Here is a 24,593-nt window from a genome sequence, read left to right on the forward strand (position 1 = left end):
AACTCCCCACATGGGAATGGGTGGGGACAGATCTGACCCCTTCATGGGGCATAGGTCCCACACCCCCATGGAGGGTTCAGATCTATCCCCACCCCTCTCTCTCCCCATTGTACTCTCTCCATTGGCACAAATCACTACATTTAATGTATAGTTATAATAGTGTATAATAGGTCACTATGCACTACAACTAGGAATATTACAACCATGTTTCAAGGAATTGGTATCGGATCGGCTGATTCATATTGGTATCGACTATATCGGCCAATTCATATCGGTATCGATAGAGATGGATACGATGCTGATCCAGGGGTACTAACCAAGGATAAAAAATGTAAATAAAATAGATTTTTCTTGAAATTAAGGTTAAAATGTCCAATTCAAACCGATACGGGTCAATTCGGATTGGTATCATATCGATATCGATATCAACTGAAACCGATACTGATCCCGATTCCAATTACTAAAACTCTAATTACAACTCACATACACCCATCTCTATACTACAATTAACAACCGCCTTCAAACTTAATACAATTGAAAAACCATTTGAAGTTTGGATAGCAGAAAACCGAATACTCACACTCTCACAGGGACAAACCCCTTAAAACTCAAGACATTCTTGTTTTTTTTTGGGCAGTGGGATGCAGGGGGTTTACAGGTTAATTTAGGTGGGTCAAACAAAACAAAGCCACAATGACTACAAAATTGGGATTCAAATGAACATGGCTAAGTTCAGGGGCTCAAGGCAACAACGAGCCCATGGGGAAACCACTTGTGGTACTTATTTTGATCCTCTCGCCTAGCTCTTTGTGTTATTCCCTGAGAAGCCTCTTATCGGTCGTTTAGCATATGTGGAGCTCTCATCGGAGGAGGGAACTCACAACTACTTTGAAACTTTGTTGGATCGAACCCTAGATATTAGAATCAAGAAGAAGAAGAAGCATAGATTTCCACACATTTGTGAATTTTTTTGGATTTCTTTTATTCGAAAGACTAGTAGATCTTGCTACAAGAGGTAAGTTTCATTGTTTTTTAACTATTTTACTGACTAAACGAAAGGGGAAAATGAAAAAATAAATAAATAAATAAAGATTAAAGAGCATACATGGCTGATTCTAAAATAGATTATAAGAATCGGCATTCATTGAAATTAGAGTCAGTCGATTTTGATCAAAATCGATCGATTCTATTGATTCCGAACCAATCCCTAAAACCACGAGTTGTGTGAACTTATATTTTAACTAAATGTTTCTTTAGAGGGTGTTGAATAATGTTGTTCTTACTAAAATTCGTCTCTCTAAATGGTTAATAGTTGTGCTCCCGGTGATAAGGAGCTTAAATCTCTATGGCATGTATATTTTGCTTGTGATTTTTCTAAAAGGATTTTTGAGCTGCAGGGCTGTTGGATTTAATAACTGAAAGATTTTTCTGATCATAAGTGGTTTTATAGTATTCCCTTACCTCCCAACCCTTCTTTATCGCTTCCTACCTCTCCTTTGGTGTCTTCTTCTTTATACTTTTCTGAGGTAGGTTGGGCTTCTATGGTTATTTATAAAAATCAATTTATTTTAATTGGAATCAACTATGATATGATGGAAGTGCGATTGAGACAGAAGCAAGGGGACTTCTCTAAGGGATCCAATGAGAAAATTCGTTGAGCATCAATTCTATAGACATCTGGTCTGGTTCAAAGCTATTGGCTCAAATGATCCCAAAGATTGGTGAGGTGGTCTGACCATGGGAAGGTTTCTGTGTGTTGTTTGAGAAACAACTCTCAATTTAAACATTTTAGCTCTGTTATATTAAGGTACCAATCAAGATAGGTTGTAAATATTTTTAAGTATCTTGTTCTTGGACAAGGAAGGAGAAGGCAAGGTTGGCTGCCTCACAGAATCTTAACAAAGAAAAAACTTATGTCAATCAGTCTAATTGATCAATTTTGTGATCTCTGCCATGCTAGAAATGAATCAGATGGACACATTTTTCTTTCATGTATCCAGTTAACAGTTTCTCGATTTATTGGTGGCCATCTTCCCTTATTAAATAAATGGAAGGCTGAATGCGGAATTTTATTTGGACAAGTGATATACACATTGTGAAAATCTTTTATTGTAAAATGGAAAGAAGTTTGAAAGCCTAAGGAGGAAGGAGGTTGTTGAGGTTTTGGTGTCTTGACTTCTGATGATGGACTGCTGTGTGGAGCCTCCGTGGGACTTCTGATGATTCACTTGTCGGATTCGCTTCGGACTATCGCAGGGTACGGAGGGTAAATTTTTAAGGAATATATGGGTATTTTGGTAAATTTTCTGTATAGGGTTTTCGCTATAAATCTGTAGCGAGAGTTCTTTCTCTGTATTGAAAATCTGAGAGAGGTATGAGGAACGAGCGACTGTAGCCCTATTCTCCATTGATAGTGAAACAGATTTCATCTCACTATGGACGTAGGCAACTTTGCCGAACCACGTAAATCTTTGTGCGCATTGTGTGATTGTGTTTGCAATTTCCATTCTTTTCTGCATCGTGTTAGGTTTTACAAGAGATTTAGACGTGAATAAGGCCTTTCTTAGTAAGTTGGTGTGGCACATTAGGCATGGAAACTCATACTTGGTGTCTTTTTTTGGGGCTAGTTTTCTTTCTAAAGATGATGAATGGAAAAGAAGTTATCGTTCCTCTTCAATCAGGCCATGGGTGAAAGAAGTGTGGAGATTTGTGATAAAAAAGGAGAGATGGATGGTAGGAAACAATGTTTGCATTCGTTTCTAGACGGATAGATGGTTGGAAAATTACTCGATAGAGGAGGCTTCTCTCTTGGATCAAATCCTGTTTGACCCAAGTAGTTATGTGGGTGATTATATCGAAAATTTTAATTGGGTGCTTCCTCAAGTTTAATGTCTTTTTGAATGAAATACTCACTAAGGTATCAGAGATTAAGATACCCACTTTTATGAAGGAAGATAAATGCTTCTGGAGTCCAACCACTTCTGATTTTTTCTCTGTTAAATCTGTCTTGGAAGAAACTAGGAGGAAAAATCCGAAGGTGTTGTGGTCTTCCTTGATTTGGAATAAATCTTTGTTGCCAAGGCAGTCAGTGTTTGGTTGGAAGTTGACACATGGTAAAATATCCTCTGAGGATTAAAATCCCCCAAATATATGGAACAATGGAGACGTAGTCAGTGAACTTCTCGAAACACTCGCTCTTCTCCTAGTTAGTCTTGTCTACTCCCTTTTCTCATAATATAATTGTAAATAGGTCCACTGAATCTTTACACATTAAGGCGGTTAATTGAAACCCATTAGTATTAAGGAGACCACCTCTCACACTGGGCTCATCCAACCAAGCCTGCCAATCAATACCCATCCACTAATCTGAATCCATAAAATAACTAGATGCTAGCCCATACATGTTGAAAACATTACAATATAGACAGATTTTGAAGATATGAGAAGGTGATTTGATAAAACCCAACATCACTATTATTGTTAAGATTCAAAGATTATTATAAATAGCCGGTTTATTGTTTTAATTTACTTTCTTTAACATGTTGAAAGGTCAAGGAGAACTTCTCCAGCTTTATTACAAAATTATAAAAACAATGTAAAAGCTCATGTCTCTTAAGAAAGAACTTAAACCCCAATAGATGAATTCACATCAATAGAGGTGACTGGATTTCAAAGTTTTTATTAAGAGATAATAACACACATGGAGAGACTACTCTCTACCCTGCCTAACAAATCTCATATAGCAAGAACAACCACATATGACCTTTCCTCAAGAAATTCTACTTCTAAAACCACTGAGATCAAAGAAAATTATTTTAGAAGAAGAATATAAAATTGAATTCTTTTTTTTTTATCCAGTATATGGAATTTGATTTCAGCTTATCCACTGAAAAGAGAATAATTAATCCTGCAACTTTTATCAGACACATGTACATTGTAAGAAGAAAATAAAAATTGAATTTTTGTATCTAAGTCTCAAAATGAAATATGCAACAATGGAAATTTGTTTTTCCTAGAGATAGAAAAAAGAACAGGAAAAAAAAATGAGAGCTTTAAGAGATAGACTAAGAAAATACTGCAACTTCAAGCTGCCAATGGAACACTAAACCTTTTTCAGCTGGAAATCAAACTCACCAGCTCTTCATGATTTGTGTTCTTTCTGACCCACCAGAGATTAAATTAAAATCCTTATCACCACTGGTTTCTTCTTCAATAGGTGGAGGGAGATTAAGATTGAATAAATCTCTAATCTCAGGAAACTGTTTTTGAATTACATTGGTCTTCTGATTGTCTTTGTATTCAGAACCCACAGCCAAATGGGATCTCTTGTGACCACCCAAAGCTTTGCCTGAAGAAAAAACCTTGAAACAGATTGGGCACTCATGCTCCTTGCTCATCTTTGATACATAACTAGTCCTTGAAACATTATCGTTGTCCCTGCCCCGCTCTTCCTCGATCAGAATCTCATTGCTACAAGACTTGTTAAGCTTACTATCAGTTGTTGGATCAGCAGAAACATCTGTCTTAATGCTTTCGATCTTCGAGGCAAAGCAGACCTTGATCTTGTTGTGGCTAGATATGTGTCCTCCCAGAGCTTGGTGAGAATGGAAGGTCTTGTTGCAGGTTGTACACTCAAACCTGCTTCTCTTTTGATTGTTCCTGCAGATTTCAGAATCTTCCCCCAATTCAATAGTGTAAGAATTACAATTGCTTTTCTTGCCTGAACCATTAAATTTCCCAAAACCAGAATCTGCTCGATCCATTCCAACCTCTTTAATGGAAATTTTCACCAATTCATCTTTAGAGTAATCCAATTTATTTCTTTTAAGATTGCCCTTATTTTTACTAAGAATATCCAGCTTCGTTTTCTTCTGCTGATCATCCCTGAGAATCCCATCAACAGAAACTTTAGATTCAACCTTCTTGACACCAACCCTCACAAACCCAGAATCAGAAACAACAGATTTTAACTTCTTGATTATTGGCTTCTTCATCTTAGGAGTGTTGAGATTCTCATAATCCCCATCACAGGCAAAATCAATATTTTCAACTCCCTTCTCAAGATTTAGCTTACCCATCAGACCTGACGATGTATTTTGAGCTTCTAAAACCACCGGATCTTTATATGAAGATTCTGCTTCAATAGAATTGAAACCATCCAATTGACGAACACCCCTAGAAAGCATCATCAAACATAGGGCTCCCTCTATTTGTTCTTTATCAATCTCCAAAACAGAAGAAGTAGTAGTCTCGTAATACTTCATTCTTCTCGATCTCTCCGATGGAAGACCAGCATCTTTATTCTTCTTATCAATCGATGAATCAACATCCAAGTTCTTAGAGATCTTCTCCTTCTTAGTGTGGCATCTCATGTGACCATACAAAGCTTTCTCTGATTGAAATTCCTTACCACATTCTTTGCAAATCATTGCTTCTTGCCTAAGACCAGAATCAGAATACACAGAATTCACAGTGCGATATTGTATTTGATTACACGATTTGGGTTGAACTTCGTAGTGACTTTCCTAGTCCTAGTTTACTTCCTGAATTTGAAGATGTGTCGCTAAACCTTCGCCCGCAAGCAAGAAATTTTTGGGAATTCTTAGGTTGGTGATGCACGATCGGAAGAGTCTGGTGGATTGCGATATGGAGGCTTGCTGGTGGATTGAGACAGATAGCTAGCACGATTCTGTATATGGAGACAGAATCGATGGAAGCTTGGAGCGGGGGTTTTGAGACAAAATTGATTCTGTGTTTATAGCAAGAGACGTTGTTGTTGTCTCAATTCATTCATGACTCTACAATTGTAGAGATCCCTTTAATTTTTATAGATTTACAAGAGTCTGACTTCTATATAGAGAGGAGAGGGAATCTATCATCAACTAAGGACTCTGTTATATGAAATATAGTAGGACTCTATATGCGATATATGATTTATAAATAAGACCAAAGTGTTGTGCCGACAATGGGACTCCTTTGGAAATCCGGAGAAACCTATAGTTGGGTTGATACATAGAAGGAAAATAATCCTCTCCAATTCCCTAAAAGTGTGCAGTGCGGCAGATTGGGGTGGAGATATCGACATTTGACAGCTGACATCCAATGATGCCGAGCTCGAGAAGAAAGAAAAAAAAAAAAAACCGGAAGTCAATGAGCTTGGATTGTTGGATGTCCAAGCTGCCAGGTATCGACATCTTCATCCCAAACTGCTGCACTGCACACTTTTAGGAATCGGAGGGGATTAGAGTTTAGTTATACTAAGAGGCACAATGTTTTGAATATATCAATATCTCTTTGAAATTATAGTTTTGAAACCAGCCAGACCATCCGGTCAAACCGAGTGGATAGAAGCTCGCCCTTCCTCGGTTTTGTTGAAATGTCCATACACCAAAGTCCAAAATCAAACTGGTCCAAAACTTTGGAACCAGAAAAAAGAATAGAGGGACGGTTTGTTGCTATAACACCCCGTTTTTTCTAAGCCATTGTTTTATGTTCTGTCTTTAATGTTTTTCTATTTTGGTTCTTATATAGTGGTTTCTACAATGGAACTTTCTCTATCTTTTGGGTTGGAATGATTTGAAACAGTTAGTTCTGAATAACCATCGTTCTCAAGTAGTAAGTCTTAACCGGTGTCAACCTATGTAATTTTGAGGAAAATTATTTTAAGGGGGGAAGGATGTAACACCTTGACTTTCCCTAGAAATCTTAAGACATGTTTTTCGTAACCGTCGGCTGTTGATCGTTTCGATCCCCGATGAAACCCTAAGATTTAGTATTTTTCGTCTAAAGGTAATTTTATTTACAAACCTTCAATGATTTTCTCATTTGAAAATGTGTTAGGTGATGGATAGCATAAAACAATTTAGTTTTGACATTTTAATAAAGGGAAATTTACGAATACCCCCCTGAGGTTTGGACCTTTTACCAATGCATCCATCTATACGCACCATTTACACGTACTTCCCCTACTTTTCATATTAATTGATAAGTTAGTCCAAACCGTTAATTGTTCCCCAAAAACGTTAAAATTTTAACTGAACTGACAATATTGCCCTACAATATAAACTGAACCCCTGCCATTCTTTTATACTTGAACCATTGTCCCAAATCGAAAGGAGAAGAAGGAAGAGGCAGTCGCGCTGGTTCTGGCATCGTTCAAGCCTCAAATGGTTTCTCAGATCAAAATCCAACAATTGAGTACAGTGACCTTTAAGCCGCCACTAATCCACCACTAATGGTTTCTCAGATCAGAAATTACTATTGGGCAGATCATCATTCCAGAGGCATCATTCTCATCCATCCATTTCTTACGCCAATCCTCTCTGCATAATTGCTCTCCTCCAGATGCGATTTCAGAGATATTACAACATCCTTACCCTCAACTCCGATTTTATAAGAGAAAAAGATAGAACCTAAAAGAAAGCCAACGATCATAACGACAATCAACCCAACAACCACGATAGTTTTCAACCTATTGAGAATCCCACGAGTTAGGAAAGCGCTAAGTTGGGTCCGGCGAAAGCTACTGGTTTTCAGAGAAGAGACGGCGGATATGGTGGAATCGACAGTACCAGAAGTGAACATGAAACCTGAGACCAGAAGCGTAAGAGACCCCAAATTAACCACCAATCTGCTTATAAGCGATAAGGAAGACTCCAAAAGAGACGAGCCATCGTAAAAGCTTGGAGAACCGATTCTTGGTCTTTGTGAGAACCTCTGTTTCTTCACCAAGGCGGCGGAGAACGACCCAGAAACAAGCGTTGCGAATATCAACAAGAGTACTTGTTGCGTGTGAAAACCTCCGTCGCCCAGTTCGCCCTCAGATGAGCCTGCAAAAAAATCGAGTGAGCGCAAGAGAGCCGGCGTGGCTTCGGCTTAGGAATCTCCGATGCTCAAGTCAAGTCTCCAGTGCAACGGTGTAACAGCTAGTAAAAGTGAGATGAGCAACAGAGCTCCATACCTGAGTATTTATAGAGAGTGGGTGAGGCGGTTGGGAGAGTCCTAGTATGGTAGGAGTCCTTCTCTGGTAAGGCTCTTCTATGCGGAGTGGAGAGTTATTTTCGGGGTCGGACTCTCTCTTTAAGGTAAGAGTCCATGTCAAAGTGTGATTCTGTATCGCGTTGGGGATTGTGGCTCGATCCTTATCCCGCAATTCCCGGATGGTGTTGACGTGGCCCCGTGATTTTCGGCGGGCCGTTAAGATAGCTTTGGTGGAGGGCTCAGCCTCAGTGGTTGGCCTCGGTGGTCGGCCCCGATGGTCGGCCTCAGAGCTCGGCCCTGGGGTGGCCTTGGCCTCGATGCTCGGCCTCGGCCTCGGCCTACTGATGTGAGGTCAGCCCTGAGGCCCTTGGCCGACCTGGGTGGCGCTTTGTAGTGCGGGTGCTTGGCACATAGGAGATGGAATGTCAGATCTGTCGGTGGTCGGGTCGGCCCGACTCCACATGGCTCGGTTTGGTTATCGGACTGTCCTCGGCTCGGCTACATGGCAGCTTTAGATTGGTGAGGTGGTTTTATGCCTCATCACAGGCCCCCCCACTCATCAGGGGTAGGCTCGGCACTGATGAGTGAAATTATTTGGTCTGCTCGGCTGTCTCTCCTCGCAGTCGAGCTGAGCTCGTTTTGTCGGCGATTTGATGTTGTACGGTCTGATAGTTGGGGGGTCAGTGCCACATCACTCGGTGCCATAATGGTGCTCTGGAATTCGAATCATCCTTTAATCCGGATCGTTGAATCGCGTTGAACTTTCCTCGGCTGTCAGATCACTTCAGCCCAGAGGCTATAAATAGGCGACTCTTCCTCATTCATTCTTCACTGTTTCAAGTTTTTAACTGCTCAGCTAGCTCGGATTCTTCAGCTCATCCAGTGCTCGGCGCTCACAGCTTTCTAGTTCGTGCTCAGCTCGTCTCCGAAGCTTCTTCAACCAGTAAGTCTCCTCTGCCCATTATGTCAGTTGGTAGTAGTCATGCGGGCGAGGTGTTTGCTGGGGTGGCTGAGGGTGCAAGTCCGAGCCGAGAGCTCCCTGCTCGCTCTCCCATAATAGACCTGTTGGGCTCGACCTCGGACGAGCCCGCCGTAGCGAAGCCTCGTCAGGCCGACGTCGCTGAGCTTACCCTGCCCATGGAGTCCGGCCTTGAGGCCCAGCCAACCCTTGCAAACCGAGCCGAGGGCTCGGGATCATCTTCGACAGATGATGAGTCGGGTGAGGAGAGTTCTTCCCGAGATGGGGTCAGATCGGTCAGCTCGTCCGCTGACGCTCCCGAGCTTAAAGAGGGGAGTGTCGGCACCGTCCAAAGCACAGTCACTAATGCCGACCTCCAACGCCTCAAGGCGACTTATGCCATCTCCGAGGACGTCAAGCTCCGAGCTCCTAACCCTGGGGAGATGGCTTGCTACATCCGGCCTGGTGAGGTGGCCTTGTACGAGATGCCCTTCAGGTATGCCTTTAGGCTTCCCGTGCTTGATCTGGCAGATCAGATCTTGGACCATTTCCACCTGTCTCCAGGTCAGTTGGTGCCGAACTCATGACTGTCCGTGTTCGACTTCCACGTCCTTTTCTGTGAGATGAGTCGAGCTGCGAGCGTGGCTCTTTTTTCTTGGCTCTATTTCCTGAAGAAGTCGCCGAAGAAGGGGTGGTACTATTTCACCTGCCGCACTGGGAAGAATACGGCTCTGAGAGGCCACAAGTTTTTGATCGGGACGCCGACCTCAAATAAGCACTGGAAGCCTCGGTTCTTCTTTGGTTCCATCCCGAACTGCCCTTTTCGGGTCGAGTGGAAGGAGATCCACCTGGGTTACGTCAACAAGACCTTGCCCCTGACTAAAAACGAGCTGACCTCACTCGACCTAATCCGCCAACATCGGCCTTTCGATGTCCTCCAGCTCCAGGACGAGGGGTTCCTTCAAAGGTGGCATATGACCCCTGGTAGGATATCCGAGCTGACCTATTTAGCTTGCTAGGATTGGCTTGGGTATCCAAGCCGACCCGCTTACTTGATTTTTTAGAGCCTGCTTCTAACGCGTCGTTTTTCTTGCAGTGGTCGGCCAAATTCCTCCAATGGATATGGCTTGGCTCAGGGCCGAGACTCTTGCGGACAGGAGGAGAAAAAACACCGAGAAGAAGTCTCGAGGCGAGGCTTCCAAGGCACTGAAGGGCAAGGCTGTGCTGTCGAGCCCAGCGGACACTGTGGTCGACCTTGAGGCCGAGAAGAGCATGGACCCGGTGCAGTCATCGAGGAAGGGGAAAGGTAGGAGGGGCCAGAAGAGCCCGCCGAGGGATGGGAAACAGCCAAAAATACCATCAACCTCACGACTAGAAACCTCCCTGGGGTCCCCTCGCCTCCCAATGTCGCTCGGTTTGTCTTGGGGAGGGCCTCGGCCAGCAACTTCCCAGTTCGGCCGAGCTGGCGTCTTTTCCCTGAGGACTCCGCCCTAACCTCGGCCGCGTATGCCAAGGAATGGCTTGACGCTAGTCGGCTCCCCAAGGACAAGGAAATGCCCGAGAAGTTGTCCGATCTCGAGCTCCTCTCCTCCCTGTTCCAAGACTTCAACATGGTAAGCTTCTGCTTAGCTCCTTCCGATTGGTCCGACCCTATGGGCTCGGCTTGATTCTTGCTCGGATGTCTTTTTGTAGGGCTTCGCCAAGGTGGTGGAGACCATGCTTCGATTTGAGCGGCTTCTGAAGCCGAACCCTTCTCTTGAGGTTCAGGTTGAGAAGCCAACGCAGACGCGCGTACTGCTGTCCAAGCGCACCGAAAGGCTGCCAATAAGCTCGTAGAGGCCGAGGACAAGGTCAAGAGCCTGGAGGAGGCGACGGTGAAGCAGAAGGAAGAGTTCAAGGCCTTGAAGGCTCAACTCGACCAAGTCAAGAGGAAGGCCAAGGATGACCTGGCACAGGCTCGAACCGAGGCTGTTACTAACTACCTCATGTCGGAGGAATACGCCGATGTGTGCCATGAAATAAGGAAGCCGCCGTACGATGAGGGCTATGAGGCTGGTCGGGCCGACCTCTTGGCCGAGTTCAGGACTGCCTTCCCCAATCTCAACCTCTCGTGGTTTGATGATGAGGCAACCACAATAGCCAAGGGGTTGGGAGACGAGGAGGGTGTCGAGGTCACGCAGACTCTTCCTCCAGAGGACGTGCCCCTGGCCGACCCTACCTTAGCGGCCTCGGATCCTCTCGAGCTTCCCGCCAAGCATACTTAAATGGGCACTGCTGAGGACATCCCTAGAGAACTCGCCGAGGAGATCGCCCCTTAGAAATTATAATTTTTCTTTTCTCTTTCTGCCATTAGTGTACATGTCCCTGTGCTCGAGGTTTCAATCAATATGTCTCTCTCTCTCTCTCTCTTTTTTTTTATATGTACCGGGCCGAGCTGCCCACTTTTTGTAACCGTGCCGAGCTGTCGGCCTTTAATGAATAGAAAATTTCTTTTTACAAATTGTCTAAGTGTTTGAGCTCGGCAATCATTTGCCTTTCTTTCCTTGTATGTGTTGTTCTTGATTGTTCGAGTGCCGTGGCCGAGCTGCCGACCCGGTTCCTTAGCTAAGCTCAAGGACTTGGCTATTTTTTAGCTATGCTGTGCTGGGTCGGCCAAGTCGGCCTTATTTCTTGGTCATAAAACATCTATGACGGTTCGAGGTCAGGGTCTCGTCCATCTTTATAGTGTTTATCCATTTGAAGTTTTCATCGGTCAGCTCGGATTGGTGGCCATTAGGTTGCTCGGCCGAGCTGGCTCTACGGCCAAGCCCAATGCCTTAGATATTTTTGCTTGATTTTGGCTTTCGTTCAGCTCGACCGTGGTGAGAGTTTATGCTTGTGGGTCCGCCGGCCTATGAGGGCCGGTCTTCTGACTTAGTAGCCGACCTATGAGGGTCGGTCTTTATCGTCAGTCAGGTCTATGAGGACCGATCTTATGACTTGGTTGCCGACCTATGAGGGTCGGTCTTTGACGTCGACTAGGTCTATGAGGACCAGTCTTATGACTTGGTTGCCAACCTATGATGGTCGGTCTTTAACGTCGGCCAGGTCTATGAGGACTGGTCTTACGACTCAGCATGCTTGGAGTTTGAAAGTACACTAAGTAGTAGAGAAAGGCTTTATTTTATTGAATCATGAACGTCGAGGCCGAAGCCCATTACAAATATGGTCTCCATAAGCCGTGCCGAGCAGAATACTTAAGAAAATTATTGAAAAAATTTCTTCAAATTTTTTGAGTTCCAAGGCCTCGGTACCTTCTTGCCCCCCGGAGTCTACAAGCGATACGTCCCTGGGCTAATTTGCTTGGAGACTATGTACGGGCCTTCCCAATTTAGTGCCAACTTTCCTTGCTTTCTGAGGACGAGGTCCCCTTGGCGGAAGTGCCGCTCTTTCACCCTTGAGTCGTAGTATTTTGCTGTCCTTTGCTGGTATGCCGTGTTCTGGAGTAGGGCATTTTCTCAAACTTCGTCGAGGAAGTCAAGGTTGGCTCTCAGCCCATCTTCGTAGGTCTTCTCCTCAAAGTTGAGCACTCGGTATGACGATGCCTTGACCTCCACCGGGGTGAGGGCCTCGGTCCCATATGCTAGTCGAAAAGGGCTCTCCCCGATGGGTGTTCTTACAGTCGTCCTATATGCCCATAGGACACTTGGGAGCTTTTCCACCCATCTTCCTTTCGCCTCGTCCAATCTTCTCTTGATTCCGGCGAGTAGTGTTCAGTTGGACACTTCTACTTACCCATTGGCTTGTGGATGAGCTACTAAGATCGATCAAAAGTCAATATAGAAGTGCTTGCAGAACTCTCGAAAGGCCGAGTTGTTGAATTGCCCGTCGTTGTCTCTAATGAGCACTTTTGGTAGTCCGAACCGGTAGATGACCTTATCCCAGAAGAACTTCTCCATGTTCTTCTCGGTGATGGTTACCAGGGGCTCAGCCTTGACCCACTTGGTGAAGTAATCGATCACCACGACCGCATACTTTCCGTTCCCCAATGCCGGGGTGAAATCTTCGAGAATGTCCATCCCCCATATAGCAAAAGGGATCGGGCTCAGCATTGGGGTAAGCTTTATTGCAGGTCGGCTCAAAACAGACGCAAACAGCTGACACTTCTCACACGTCTTGACGTATCTCATGGCCTCTTCTTGCATTCTCGGCCAATAAAATCCCTGTCACAATATCTTGTATGTTAAAGCTCGGCCACCCATGTGGCTTCCGTATATTTGTTCGTGTACTTTGGCCACGACGTACTCGCCTCCCTTAGGTCCGAGGCATCGAAGAAGGGGCACTAAGATTGCTTTCTTATAGAGCACTCCATCGATCATGGTGTACTTGGCAGCTCGGATTTTGACTTTTCTTGCTTCTTCCCGATTCTCCGGGAGCTGGTCATTCTCCAAGTAGTTGACAATGGGATCCATCCAGGTCTGCCCGTCCTCCTCAATGTGTTTGGCGCTTTCTTCTTGTAAGGATGGCTTCTCCAGGATCTCAATGTACACTGATCAACTCAAATTTGGGAGGTCGGCCTCGGCCAACCTAGACAGGGTGTCGACCACGATGTTCTCTTTCCTCGGTACTCGGGTCATCTCAAAGTGCTCGAGCTTGGAAATCAACTCCTGTGCTCGACTCAAGTAGGCTATCATTCTTTCATCTTTTGCCTCATAGTCTCCGTTGACCTGGTTAACCACAAGTTGCGAGTCTCCTCGTACCCTCAATTGCTTGACGCCTATGGCTTTGCTAACTCGGAGTCCGACCAGGAGGGCCTCATACTCGGCCTCATTGTTTGAGGCTGGGAACTTGAACCTTAGGGCATATTGGACCCGAAACCCCTTGGGGCTCACCAGGATCAGCCCAGCCTCGCTTCCTCCGAGGTTGCTCGAGCCGTCAAAGTTCATGGTCTAGGTTGGGTCGGCCTTAGCTTCTGTATTGGCTTCTTCTGCTGTCTTCTCTTCCTCGACCTCGAGGTCGGGTATTGTACACTCAGCGACGAAGTCGGCAAGTGCTTGCCCTTTTATCGCGGTCCTCGGGCGATAGCTTATATCGTACTCACTCAGCTCGACCGCCCAGGTGATCAGTTGACCTGATACATCGGGCTTGTGCAATATCTTCTTGAGAGGCTGGTCGGTCAGCACCGCGATCGGATGAGCTTGAAAGTACGGCCTTAGCTTTCTCGCGACCGTGACAAGAGCGAATGCTACCTTCTCGAACTTGGAGTATCTCATCTCGACGTCAACAAGAACATGACTGATGTAGTATATGGGCTTCTGAGCTTGGCCTTCTTCCATAACCAACACCGCGCTGACCGCTACTGGGGTAGTGGCTAAGTAAACTTGAAGCTCTTCTTTTGGCTCGGGCTGACTGAGAAGAGGCAGGTTCTCCAAGTATTTCTTCAGCTCTTCAAAAGCTTGTTGACATTCGTCCGACCAAATGAAGTCCTTCGGGTTCCGGATGTTCTTAAGGGCCTTGAAAAATGGCAGACACTTGTCACCCGACCTCGACATAAATCGTGCGAACACCGCCACTCGCCCGTTTAGCCTTTGTACTTCTCGGATCGTCCTTGGAGGGCTCATCTCTTGGATGGCCTTGATTTTCCCCGGATTGGCCTCGATGCCTCTGACGGAGACCATGAAGCCAAGGAACTTTCCCTAGGTCACCCCGAATGCACACTTGGCGGGGGTTCAGTTTCATTTGATTCTTCCTTAGCACACCGAAGGCTTCTTTCAGGTGGGCCAAGTGGTGCTCAGCCTTCAAGCTCTTCACTAACATGTCGTCCACGTAGACTTCCATGTTTCTTCTGATTTGCTCATGGAATATATAGTTCACCAGCCGTTGATATGTTGCTCCGACGTTCTTCAACCCGAACGGCATGACCTTGTAACAGAAATTTTCTTAGTCAGTTTGGAATGCCGTGTACGACTCATCCTCCTCATGCATCATGATTTGGTTGTAGCCGGAGTACGCGTCCATGAAGCTCAACATTTCGTGCCCCTAATATGGAGTCGGTGCTCGGCTATGTGCCTCGGTATGCCCGGCATGTCGGCGGCTGACCAGGTGAAAACATAGACAGTCGCCCTTAAGAATTTTCCCAGCTGACTCCTTTGTTCTTCACTAAACAATGACCCGAGTTGTACTGTCTTCGTCGGATCTTCATCGCTGAAGGAGAACGGGATGAGGTCTTCTACAGGTCTTCTGCGCCTTTCTATAAGCTCATCCCACTGGTCTTCAGGGAGGTGTTCGACGCACATCGCCATTCCTCGGACGTTGCCTTTGTTTTGCTTGATGAATGTGGCGTAACATTATCGAGCTTTCTTTTGGTCACCTCAGATCTCTCCAATGCCATTCTCCGTGGGGAATTTCATCTTTATGTGGATCGGTGAGATGATGGCTTGGAGGGCGGTTAGCGATGGGCGACCGAGTATGGTATTGAAAGCCACCACCGACCGTACCACCATGAATATGACTTGGATCGTCGCTTGACATGGAGCTTGTCCGAACGTGACTAGCAACACGATTGAGCCCTTGATGGTGGCGGCGGCCCCTGAGAACCCATGGAGTGAGGTGCCTTCTAGTTTAAACACGTCATCTCTGAAGCCAAATTGTTGATACGCGTCTAGCTATATAAGGTCCACGGATGCGCCCGTGTCGACCAATACCCGATGGATGGGTCTCTTTGTAATTTCTACCTGCACCACTAAAGCATCATCGTGAGGAAAACTTATACCTTCGAGGTCGGCCTCGGTGAAGGAGATTGTCGTCTCGGACATCGACTTCTTGTTTGGCATCTCGGTGACCCCGAAGAACCGTGCATTTGCCTTGGCTTTTCAAGTGGACTCTTGCCTGGGCCCTCCCAGGATAGTATATATGGGAGCTCCTTTGTCATTGCTCGACCCAGATCCATCGTCTTTCTTCTCGGCTCGAGCTTTATCCTCATTATGCTCGGCTCATCTATTCTCAGACCTCAGCTCGACTCTCTTCTGGTCACGGCCTTCGGGCCTTTGATCTCCGCGGTCTTCTCGGCCTCCCTTGATGTACCGCTTTAAGTGACCCGCTTTGATCAGCTCTTCGATTTCTTGCATTAGTTGATAGCAATCTTCGGTGTCGTGACAGTTGTCTTTGTGGAATAGACAATACTTGTTGGGGTTCCGGGATGACCCGGCTTGCATTGGCCGAGGTCAACGGATGTATCATTCAACTTGGATTTGCATTAAGATCTCATTCCGCGACGTGCTCAAACAGGTATAATCAGGACTCCGAGCTCGGTCTAACCTTTCGGCTCGGCGGTCAATCCTGGTCCTCTTCTCATCCTTCGAGTCGTCGGTGGCCAACCTCTTCTTCTCTCCTTTGCTTTCACTTGCCTTGCGGGCTTGGAGAACATCCTCCATGTTTGCAAACTTGTTGCACCGGTCCAAGAGCTCGGCTATGCCTTTAGTAGGCTTCCGGGCCAAGTCCTTGATTATTTCCATGTTGGTGAGCCCATTGCTCATCGCGGTATGGGCTGTGGCTTCATCTAAATCCTTGACGTCTAAAGAGTCCTTATTGAAGCGAGAGACAAACGTGCGGATCGACTCGTCGGACCTCTGCTTTACGCTGAAGAGGTTGACCGCCTTCTTCTTGTGCTTCATGCTGCTCTGGAAGCGCGTGACGAAGGTCGGACAAAGCTGACCGAAGCTGGTGATGGAGTTCGGCGGCAACCACGAGAACCATGAGGTTGCAGCTCCTTTAAGCGAAAAAGGGAAGGCTCGGCAGGAAATTATCTCGGTTCCCCTGTACATGATCATCACCGCGTTGAAGTAATTGATGTGGTCGGTTAGATCCGTAGTGCCGTCGTACCAATCAAAAGGAGGAGGCTTGAACCCCGCTGGTAACATGATCTTCAGAGGATATGGGTGTCGTCCAACCATAGAGTAGGCGTCCAGAGTCGCCTACTTCTTCAATCCTTTGACTTGCTCGGCCAACTCTCGCAACCTTCTCTCCACTTCAGTCTTGGGTGCTCGACCGTTCGGCTTGTCCGCCAGGTGTAAGTCATCCTGCTCGTTCGGTAGAGGTCTGTCGTTCTGCTCATCGACTAGGGATTAGCTTGCGCGATGGTCCCTTTGAGGTCAGCCGTTGTGCTCGGCTCAGTTAGCCCCACCCCTTCCGGCTCTTCCTCCCCCTTGAAAATTTGACCCATGGGGGCTACTCTGTTGCTCTTCTCGGAGAGGCGGGCTTCGGCGCCGAGGGCTATGGCGAGATCTTTCCCCATTCCTCGCGTCTTGTCCTCCATGGAGTTGTTCACCTCGCCCTCGGTTTTCTTCGGGCTGTCCGTCCTCTCAGGGCCGATCGGAGAATACAAATCTTCTCATGGCCGACACCGTCGGCTCAATTTCTTGTCCTGCCTTCAGGCTCCGGTGATGCTCTTGCTCATCCCGTCGAACGCCCCTGCTAGGACGTGTAGGAGGAGTCTTCTGACGAGGCTGGTGTGATGACGCGGCCCGGCTCAACTCTGTCCGACGCTGGCCACCCTGCCTGCGTGGGTCTTCCTCTACGTGGATCGGGGCTAGAGGGGGCGTGACCAGTGGTTGGCCCATCAGCCCACCCCGGGCCATCTGGGTCATGAAAGTACGCAGCATCTTGTTGGTATGGAGCATCTGCAGCTGCAAGTCCATAACTTACCAGCTATTCGCTGGGGCTTCGGGATCCAAATTCTCCGGTAAGGGTGGTGGCTGTGGTAGGCTCAGTCTGTTCAAGTTTGGCTCGACCCGTGTTCGGTCAGCCGCTGCTGTGTCCAACACACTTCCACCATTCCCACCTTCCAGCGAGGGAATTGGGTTGGCCGTGGCGCCCGTGCTGGGCTGCACACCTCTTGCCCATGGGGGTCTTCAGGCAGCTCCTTACTGCGATGTTTCAGGGGGTGGCGAATGCCTTGCCTGTCGACCAGCGAACGACTCATCTTCTCGGGAGGCAACGCCATGTTGCCCAGATCTTGTTTGTGTAACCATTGCTTTTGCTCTTGCGATAGGTAGAAACGACGTTGACTAGCTGATGTCGTTCCCACAGACGGTGCCAAATCTGTTGCGTGTGAAAACCTTCGTCGCCCGGTTCGCCCACGGATGAGCCTGCAAAAACAATCGAGTGAGCGCAAGAGAGCCGGTGTGGCTCCGGCCTAGGAATCTCCAACGCTCAAGTCAGGTCTCCAGTGCAACAGCGTAACAGCTAGTAAAAGTGAGATGAGCAACAGAGCTCCATACCTGAGTATTTATAGAGCGTGGGTGAGGCGGTTGGGAGAGTCCTAGTATGGTAGGAGTCCTTCTTTGGTAAGGCTCTTCTATGCGGAGTGGAGAGTTATTTTCGGGGTCGGACTCTCTCTTTAAGGTAAGAGTCCATGTCAAAGTGTGGTTTTGTATCGCGTTGGGGATTGTGGCTCGATCCTTGTCCCGTAATTCCCGGATGGTGCTGACGTGGCCCTGCGATTTCTGGCGGGCCGTTAAGATAGCTTCGGTGGAGGACTCGGCCTCAGTGGTCGGCCTCGGTGGTCGGCCCCCGTGGTCGGCCTTAGAGCTCGGCCCTGGGGTGGTCGTGGCCTCGATGCTCGACCTCAGCCTCGGTCTACTGATGTGAGGTCAGCCCTGGGGCCCTTGGCAAACCTGGGTGGCGCTCCGCGACGTGGGTGCTCGGTACACAGGAGACAGAATGTCAAATCTGTCGGTGATCGGGTCGGTCCGACTCCGCACGGTCGATTCGATTATCGGACTGTCCTCGGCTAGGCCACATGGCAGCTTTTGATTGGTGAGGTGGTTTTATGCCTCATCAGTACTAACGTGCTAATTAGAGTTAATTTTCATTCAATATTGATCTCTCTTAGAGAGTTGATATAAATACAATACAATGGAATAGAAAAGGAAGGAAGAGAATAATGGAGTATTGAGGGGATCACATGTGATCTGGTTCCCATACAGAGAACAATGTAATATTATTTGAGTGGAATTGTGATCACATGTGTGTGTGTTGATAGATATAACGAAACCCCTAAAAACAAAAACAGGGACGACGAGAACAATTTCAGTGAGCCTGCTTTCAAGGGTATGTTGAGACCAAAAAATCAAAGACGGTATCCTGAGTATCTCTGAGAGGGATGGAACAGATGACGGCCCATTAATAGAAGCCGATCGACCAGGTGATCAAGCAAAGGCGACCCTCACTCCAAAGTCCAAATTCTCAAGTGGAACAAGGAGAGAGAAGGGTTTCCAGTTTCAAGTTTCAACATTTCAACAAGTGCAGAACCAAAGGAGAAGACGAGGTCTAGTCCACGAGGGGGGGATGAAGGAGAAACAAATCTGTTGGAGGAAGCATAAGGCAGAGGAGGTCTGTTAGTGCAGAAGAGGAAGAGGAAGAAGAAGAAGAAGAGGAAGAAGAAGAAAAGGACATTAATGTCATTTTACCCTATCAAGGGTATATTGGTCCTAAATTTTTTATAAAACACCTACCGTTTATCACTAACAGGAACAGCTAACGGGTTGGACTAACTTATCAATTAATATGAAAAGTAGGGGAGGTACATGTAAATGGTGCATGTAGATGGATGCATCGGTTAAAAATCCATACCTCAGGGGGGTATTCGTAAATTTTCCTTTAATAAATTAGTGTCTTAGTTCATTCTTTTGTATTTTAAATTTACATATAAGACACCAATGGACCCCAAAAGATCTATTTTCTGTTTTTTTTTTTTGATTTTTTTTTAACAGGATCATCTCCACGGAGCAGAGAATGCCCAAGGCACTGCCAGGCGTTGGGCTGTGCCGCACCAGCCATGACGCTGATAATAAGGTCACACGTTTCTCAACCCAAGTCCAGAAACCCTAATTCCCAAAAGGACCTTCAGCCTCCGCCGTGTTCGGAAATCCTTTTTACTTGCCCCGTTTTCTTTGCAACTATGAAGAGTAGAGAGAGAAATGCCTCCAAAACACCCATCTCCTCTGGAAGACCCTCCAGCTGCTTCTACATCTGAGGAGGAGGAGGACGATGAAGAAGAAGAAGACGATGATGAAGAAGGAGAACACGACAACAAGCTAAGGCTGCAACTCCGATTTCCGCCATCAAAAGATCTTCTGTGAATAAGCCTGTCCTGACTCCGGTCACCCCATCTATTCCTAATAGCCCATCCTCTGACGGTGAAGACGATGAAGAGTCTGGTACAGAATCCGGATCTGATTCTGAACCTTCTCCAGAAAAACTTGCTCGTCCCTCTCGAATTGCCAATCCAAACATAAAACCCATTTCCTCCAAGCCCATGGACGACAGCCTCCAGTCCAAGAAGCCTCCCGCTGCATCGTCCCACTAGGTTAAGTCTACGCTTCCAGTTAAGCGCCAGTCAGACAAGGATGACAATAAGGATTCCAAGAGAAGGAAGAAGAAGGCGGTGGATGAGGAGGAAGATGTCGGGGTCTCTGAGGATGCTGAGAAGAAACCTGGTGACAATAAGAAGCAACAGCAGTTTCAGAAGCTGTGGACCGAGGATGATGAGCTTGCGATCTTGAAGGGTATGCTCGATTACTATGGGAAGAAAGGCACGGACCCAGCTACCGATATGAATGCCTTTCATGATTTTATTAAGAAATCCCTCCATGTCGATGTCTCCCGAAATCAATTGTATGATAAAATTAGAAGACGGAGGAAGAAGTATATGAATAATGCAGGCGGGGGAAGGGAGGGAGAGGACCCATTTTTCTCAAAACCTCATGAACACACGGCCTTCGAGTTTGTCGAAGAAAATATGGTGTTTCGACACTGCTAAAGATTCTGTCAACGATCATATTGCCAGCAATGGAAAATTGGGTGTGCCTCATAAAGCTAAAAACGCTATTGGTTCACCGCAATCAAAAGCTATTCAACTTGTGTCAGAGGTTTCAAAGGTTGCAGTGAAGGGAAAAGAGGAAATCGATTGGTCTATGTATCCACATCTGGCCGAGTCATTCTAGACTCAGAAAGAGGTGTGGATTATGAGCATGCCGAAAATGGGGGATAGTTTTGTGAAAGAAGGTTTCTGTTTGGTGAGTAGCTCAAAGTTGAACGAACTGGAACAGAAATGGAGTGAGCTGTGGATGGAAGAGATTAATCTTTTCTTCAAGCGTATGGAGTTAATGCAGGAGCAGGTTAAGCTGATGCAGGAAGCATCCAATCAAAAAAAAAAATGATGGGTTTATGGTCAAGTAATTAGTTATTTTTTGGGCATATGTAAATGAAGCTAAGTTGGTAGGTTTTTATGGGGTTAATATTGATGATCGGTGAGGTTTCATCATCTTAGAAGAGGATATAAATTGAGTTCTGCTTCAGACTTGGTGTGACTAGTTTGTTAACCTATTCTTGTTAAGTGATTTCTCCCTTCCTGTAATTGAGTTTCTCTTGCGTTCTACTCTTTACTTAGTGTTTGGATCTGTTCATTGAATTGTTATCCATCTTTATAGTATGCTTTATCCTTTTATACCCCTCTTTATGGTATGATCTCTAACCACCAAATGTTGATAAGTTCGTAAATGCTATCTATTTGTCAGCCATATAGATTTCCCTGTTTGCTTGGTTGTAGGTGTGGTCTTTCCCTGTTATGCAATTGGCTGCACTCAGAGTGAATACAGAATCTGTATTTCATTTTTACTAATCTGGCTTGATGCTCTGCTTTTGATTGAATATTGTCAGTGAGGAGTGACGCTTTTCTTTTATACAATGCATAGAGTAACAACTATTCTCTGCTTGGAACTTAGAATTTTTCATGGAATTTTCTAGCAAGGTTTGGTTCCATTTTTTGGTGGCACTTCATATGACCTGTACTTTCCTCAAGATTGAAGGAGCTGTTGTGGTTATGGCACTATACTTGAGCAGGGGGAAGTTCTAAAGGAGATTGGTTCTTATTGCTACTTTTTTTGTTGTTTATTAAGAGAGAAATTCTAGATGTGTGCTTAGAGGTGCCGAATGTTATTGAAGATTACTAAAAAAGATGGTCCATAGGCAGAAGATGACTCCTTTAGGGAAGTTCCAATTGAGATGATCAGTTGTGATTGGGGCTTCTAATTTTTTCAAGGGTGACAATGGATAGGAAGGTGGCAGACACTCCCATAGTGGACGATAAAATTCAGACAATTATTAGTATTGGAGGAGTTATTGGGTTTTGTGATTCGATAGTGGGTGTGTAATTTTGAAGTTTCTAGATCAAACATAGTAAATGTACGTAATTGGACTCCCATTCGGGATAGTTTAACAGATGGATCTTTATTTATATTCCCCAATTTGTATTCAGGCCCCATTAAGAGGAGGGGGGATTTCAGTCATGCAGAACTTTTAGGTTTGAATTTGGGCTTGAAGCTTGCTGTTCAGATAGGGATTCAGCACTTGATAGAAGAGGGTGATTCATCCATTGTAATAACCTAAATGTGCACCATTTAGGGGAGCCATGGAGATTTTATCATAAGATCTGGTCTATATTTCACTTATCTTCTAAGCTGATCTCTGTAACAATGGAAGATACTAATGAGGTGGCAGATATGTTGGCTAAAAAAGGGTTGTTCGAGCCAGGTTATATCTTCGGGTATAGGTATTCCTCTGTGAGATGTAGATTCTTTTGAGATTTGCTTTATTTCTTTTGCTTCTTCTTCTTGTTTATTAATTTATTTTTTTAGTGCCAATTAAAATTTCTCCTGTATTTTTTTAGTAGAATTCTTGACATAGTTTTTCTAGAAGAATAGTTTCTGGCCTCCTTTTAGGAGTTCAGTCGTGCACACAGTTGTTGAGATGAACACTTAAAGTCAGTATTGGGAAAGGGACAATTTCTGTACCATGCATGAAGCAGGCCAAAGTAGGTTACCCAAAATAAAAAATTGATCCAAATGAACAACAATAACAATAATAAGGACAAGTGGTTCCTAGTGTGCCCAACCAAAAAAGTGAATAATTATAACATTTATATGGTGTATTGTTTTAGCTGGCTAGCAAAGCATAAAACTTATTTCATTTCTTATTTACCCCATTTGGAATAAAATAATTTACCATTTTACCCCCAAAACATCATCTTCTCAAACTGGAAAAAAAAAAAAAACAGAAAAACAAGGGACCTCTGCCTCCATTCCCATCTCCGATAAACCGACGTCATCTCGCCAGCCATTCCCATCGCCAACCTCCCCTCACAATGTGCCATGACCATTCTTTCTCTGTGTTAGGAGAAGTTCCCAACACAGGAAGGTTGAGTGAAGTAGAAGCAGAAGACGAAGAGGATAGAGAGAGGATGTGAGAGGTGAGCTTATTCGTGTTGGTGGAGAGAGACTTGGAGAGAGTTAAACCAACAAAGAAACAAATTCAAAGACTGAAAAAACCTAAACCACTCACAGAAAGAGAAATAGAGAGGAAAAGAGAAGGGGAAACATGGAAATTCATTTAAGGTGATGTTTAATCTACACATTGAAGGTTCAGAAAAATTGGATCTCTCTTTCACACACACACACACACACACAATTCAACAAGAACCCCTCTGTAGATCGATGGCAGAAGCTCACCCACTTGGCTTCCGCATCTTTAATCAAAGCCAAACACCTAAAGAACCCTCAAAGCTCTATTCTCTCTAAAACCCCTCTTTTCCCTCACAACTATGGAGGATACTCCATTTCCCTCAGCTTCGGTACTCCACCTCAGACCGTCCCCTTTATCATGGACACAGGTAGTGCTCTGGTCTGATTCCCTGTGCCCACTGTTATACCTACATGAATTGTTCTTTCATAAACCAAAACCCCTCAAGTATCCCAACTTTCATCCCCAAATTGTTGTCTTCCGTCAAGATTATAGGTTGCGAAAATCCGAAGTGCATTGGGTTTATAGCTTTGACGTTTAATCGAGAGAAAGAGGTACCTAATTTCATTGTCGGATGGCCAAAACCACTTCCAGGTGATGGAGATGGAGATCGGAAATGGGAACGTTGGGTTTCTACTTCAGGTTTAGTGAAATGGAGAGGACATATAGGAAGAGAAGAAAGCTTTGAGGTCGGTGGGTTGTGGGAAACAAATGGAAGATCAAAGAAATGGATTCGACTAGGTTTGGTATAGGGATTTTGTCGATGGGTTTTAAGAAAAATAGGATGGAAGAAATGGGTTTCGGTTTTGGCAAGGTGTTGGGGTTTTGAAAATCAAATGGGAAAAAGGTTTTGAAAGTTGGAACGAGGAAAGATAGAAATGGAGAAGAAGTCGCGTGAGGGTGCTCCGTCGCATGAGGTTGCGTCGCTGTGATGTTTCTCCGTCGCGGGGAGGGAAACCATAATCCCTGAGAGATGGAGGAGTGCATTCGAACCCTAAGTCGTGTGACGGTGCTCCATCGCATGAGGTTGCGCCGGCGAGAGGATGCTCTGTCGCATAAGGTTACGTCGCCGTGAAGTTTCTCCGTCGCGCGCGGGGAGGGAAACTACACCCCTGAGAACTCTGGTCAGGTCGTTCGTGAGAGAGCCAGAGAGGAGACCGGAGAGACAGACGATGAATGGAGGATAAAAATGAAGGGCAGAAATATCTTTTCAAATTAAAACCAACAGAGCTAGCACACTAACATAGCTAGCACATAGTACACAGTGGTACGGATATAATTTGAAAATTTTCTGATAGACGTAATAAATTCAAACTAC

The 24,593-nt window shown here is 45.5% G+C and overlaps 2 protein-coding genes and 1 pseudogene across 2 annotated transcripts; 1 reads left to right on the forward strand and 2 right to left on the reverse strand.

Annotated features, from left to right (window-relative positions):
- Window positions 1-4,130: 4,130 nt before the first annotated feature.
- LOC122638995 lies at window positions 4,131-5,429 on the reverse strand. Its single transcript, XM_043831840.1, has one exon. The coding sequence runs from the start codon at window positions 5,427-5,429 to the stop codon at window positions 4,131-4,133; it is 1,299 nt and encodes a 432-aa protein (XP_043687775.1).
- A 10,723-nt stretch (window positions 5,430-16,152) lies between these two features.
- Window positions 16,153-16,869, reverse strand: LOC122638996. The gene has a single exon (XM_043831841.1). The coding sequence runs from the start codon at window positions 16,867-16,869 to the stop codon at window positions 16,153-16,155; it is 717 nt and encodes a 238-aa protein (XP_043687776.1).
- A 691-nt stretch (window positions 16,870-17,560) lies between these two features.
- Window positions 17,561-21,123, forward strand: LOC122638997 (annotated as a pseudogene).
- Window positions 21,124-24,593: the final 3,470 nt, after the last annotated feature.

Source organism: Telopea speciosissima, chromosome 9 (assembly GCF_018873765.1).
Source record: "Telopea speciosissima isolate NSW1024214 ecotype Mountain lineage chromosome 9, Tspe_v1, whole genome shotgun sequence".
NCBI lineage: Eukaryota > Viridiplantae > Streptophyta > Magnoliopsida > Proteales > Proteaceae > Telopea > Telopea speciosissima.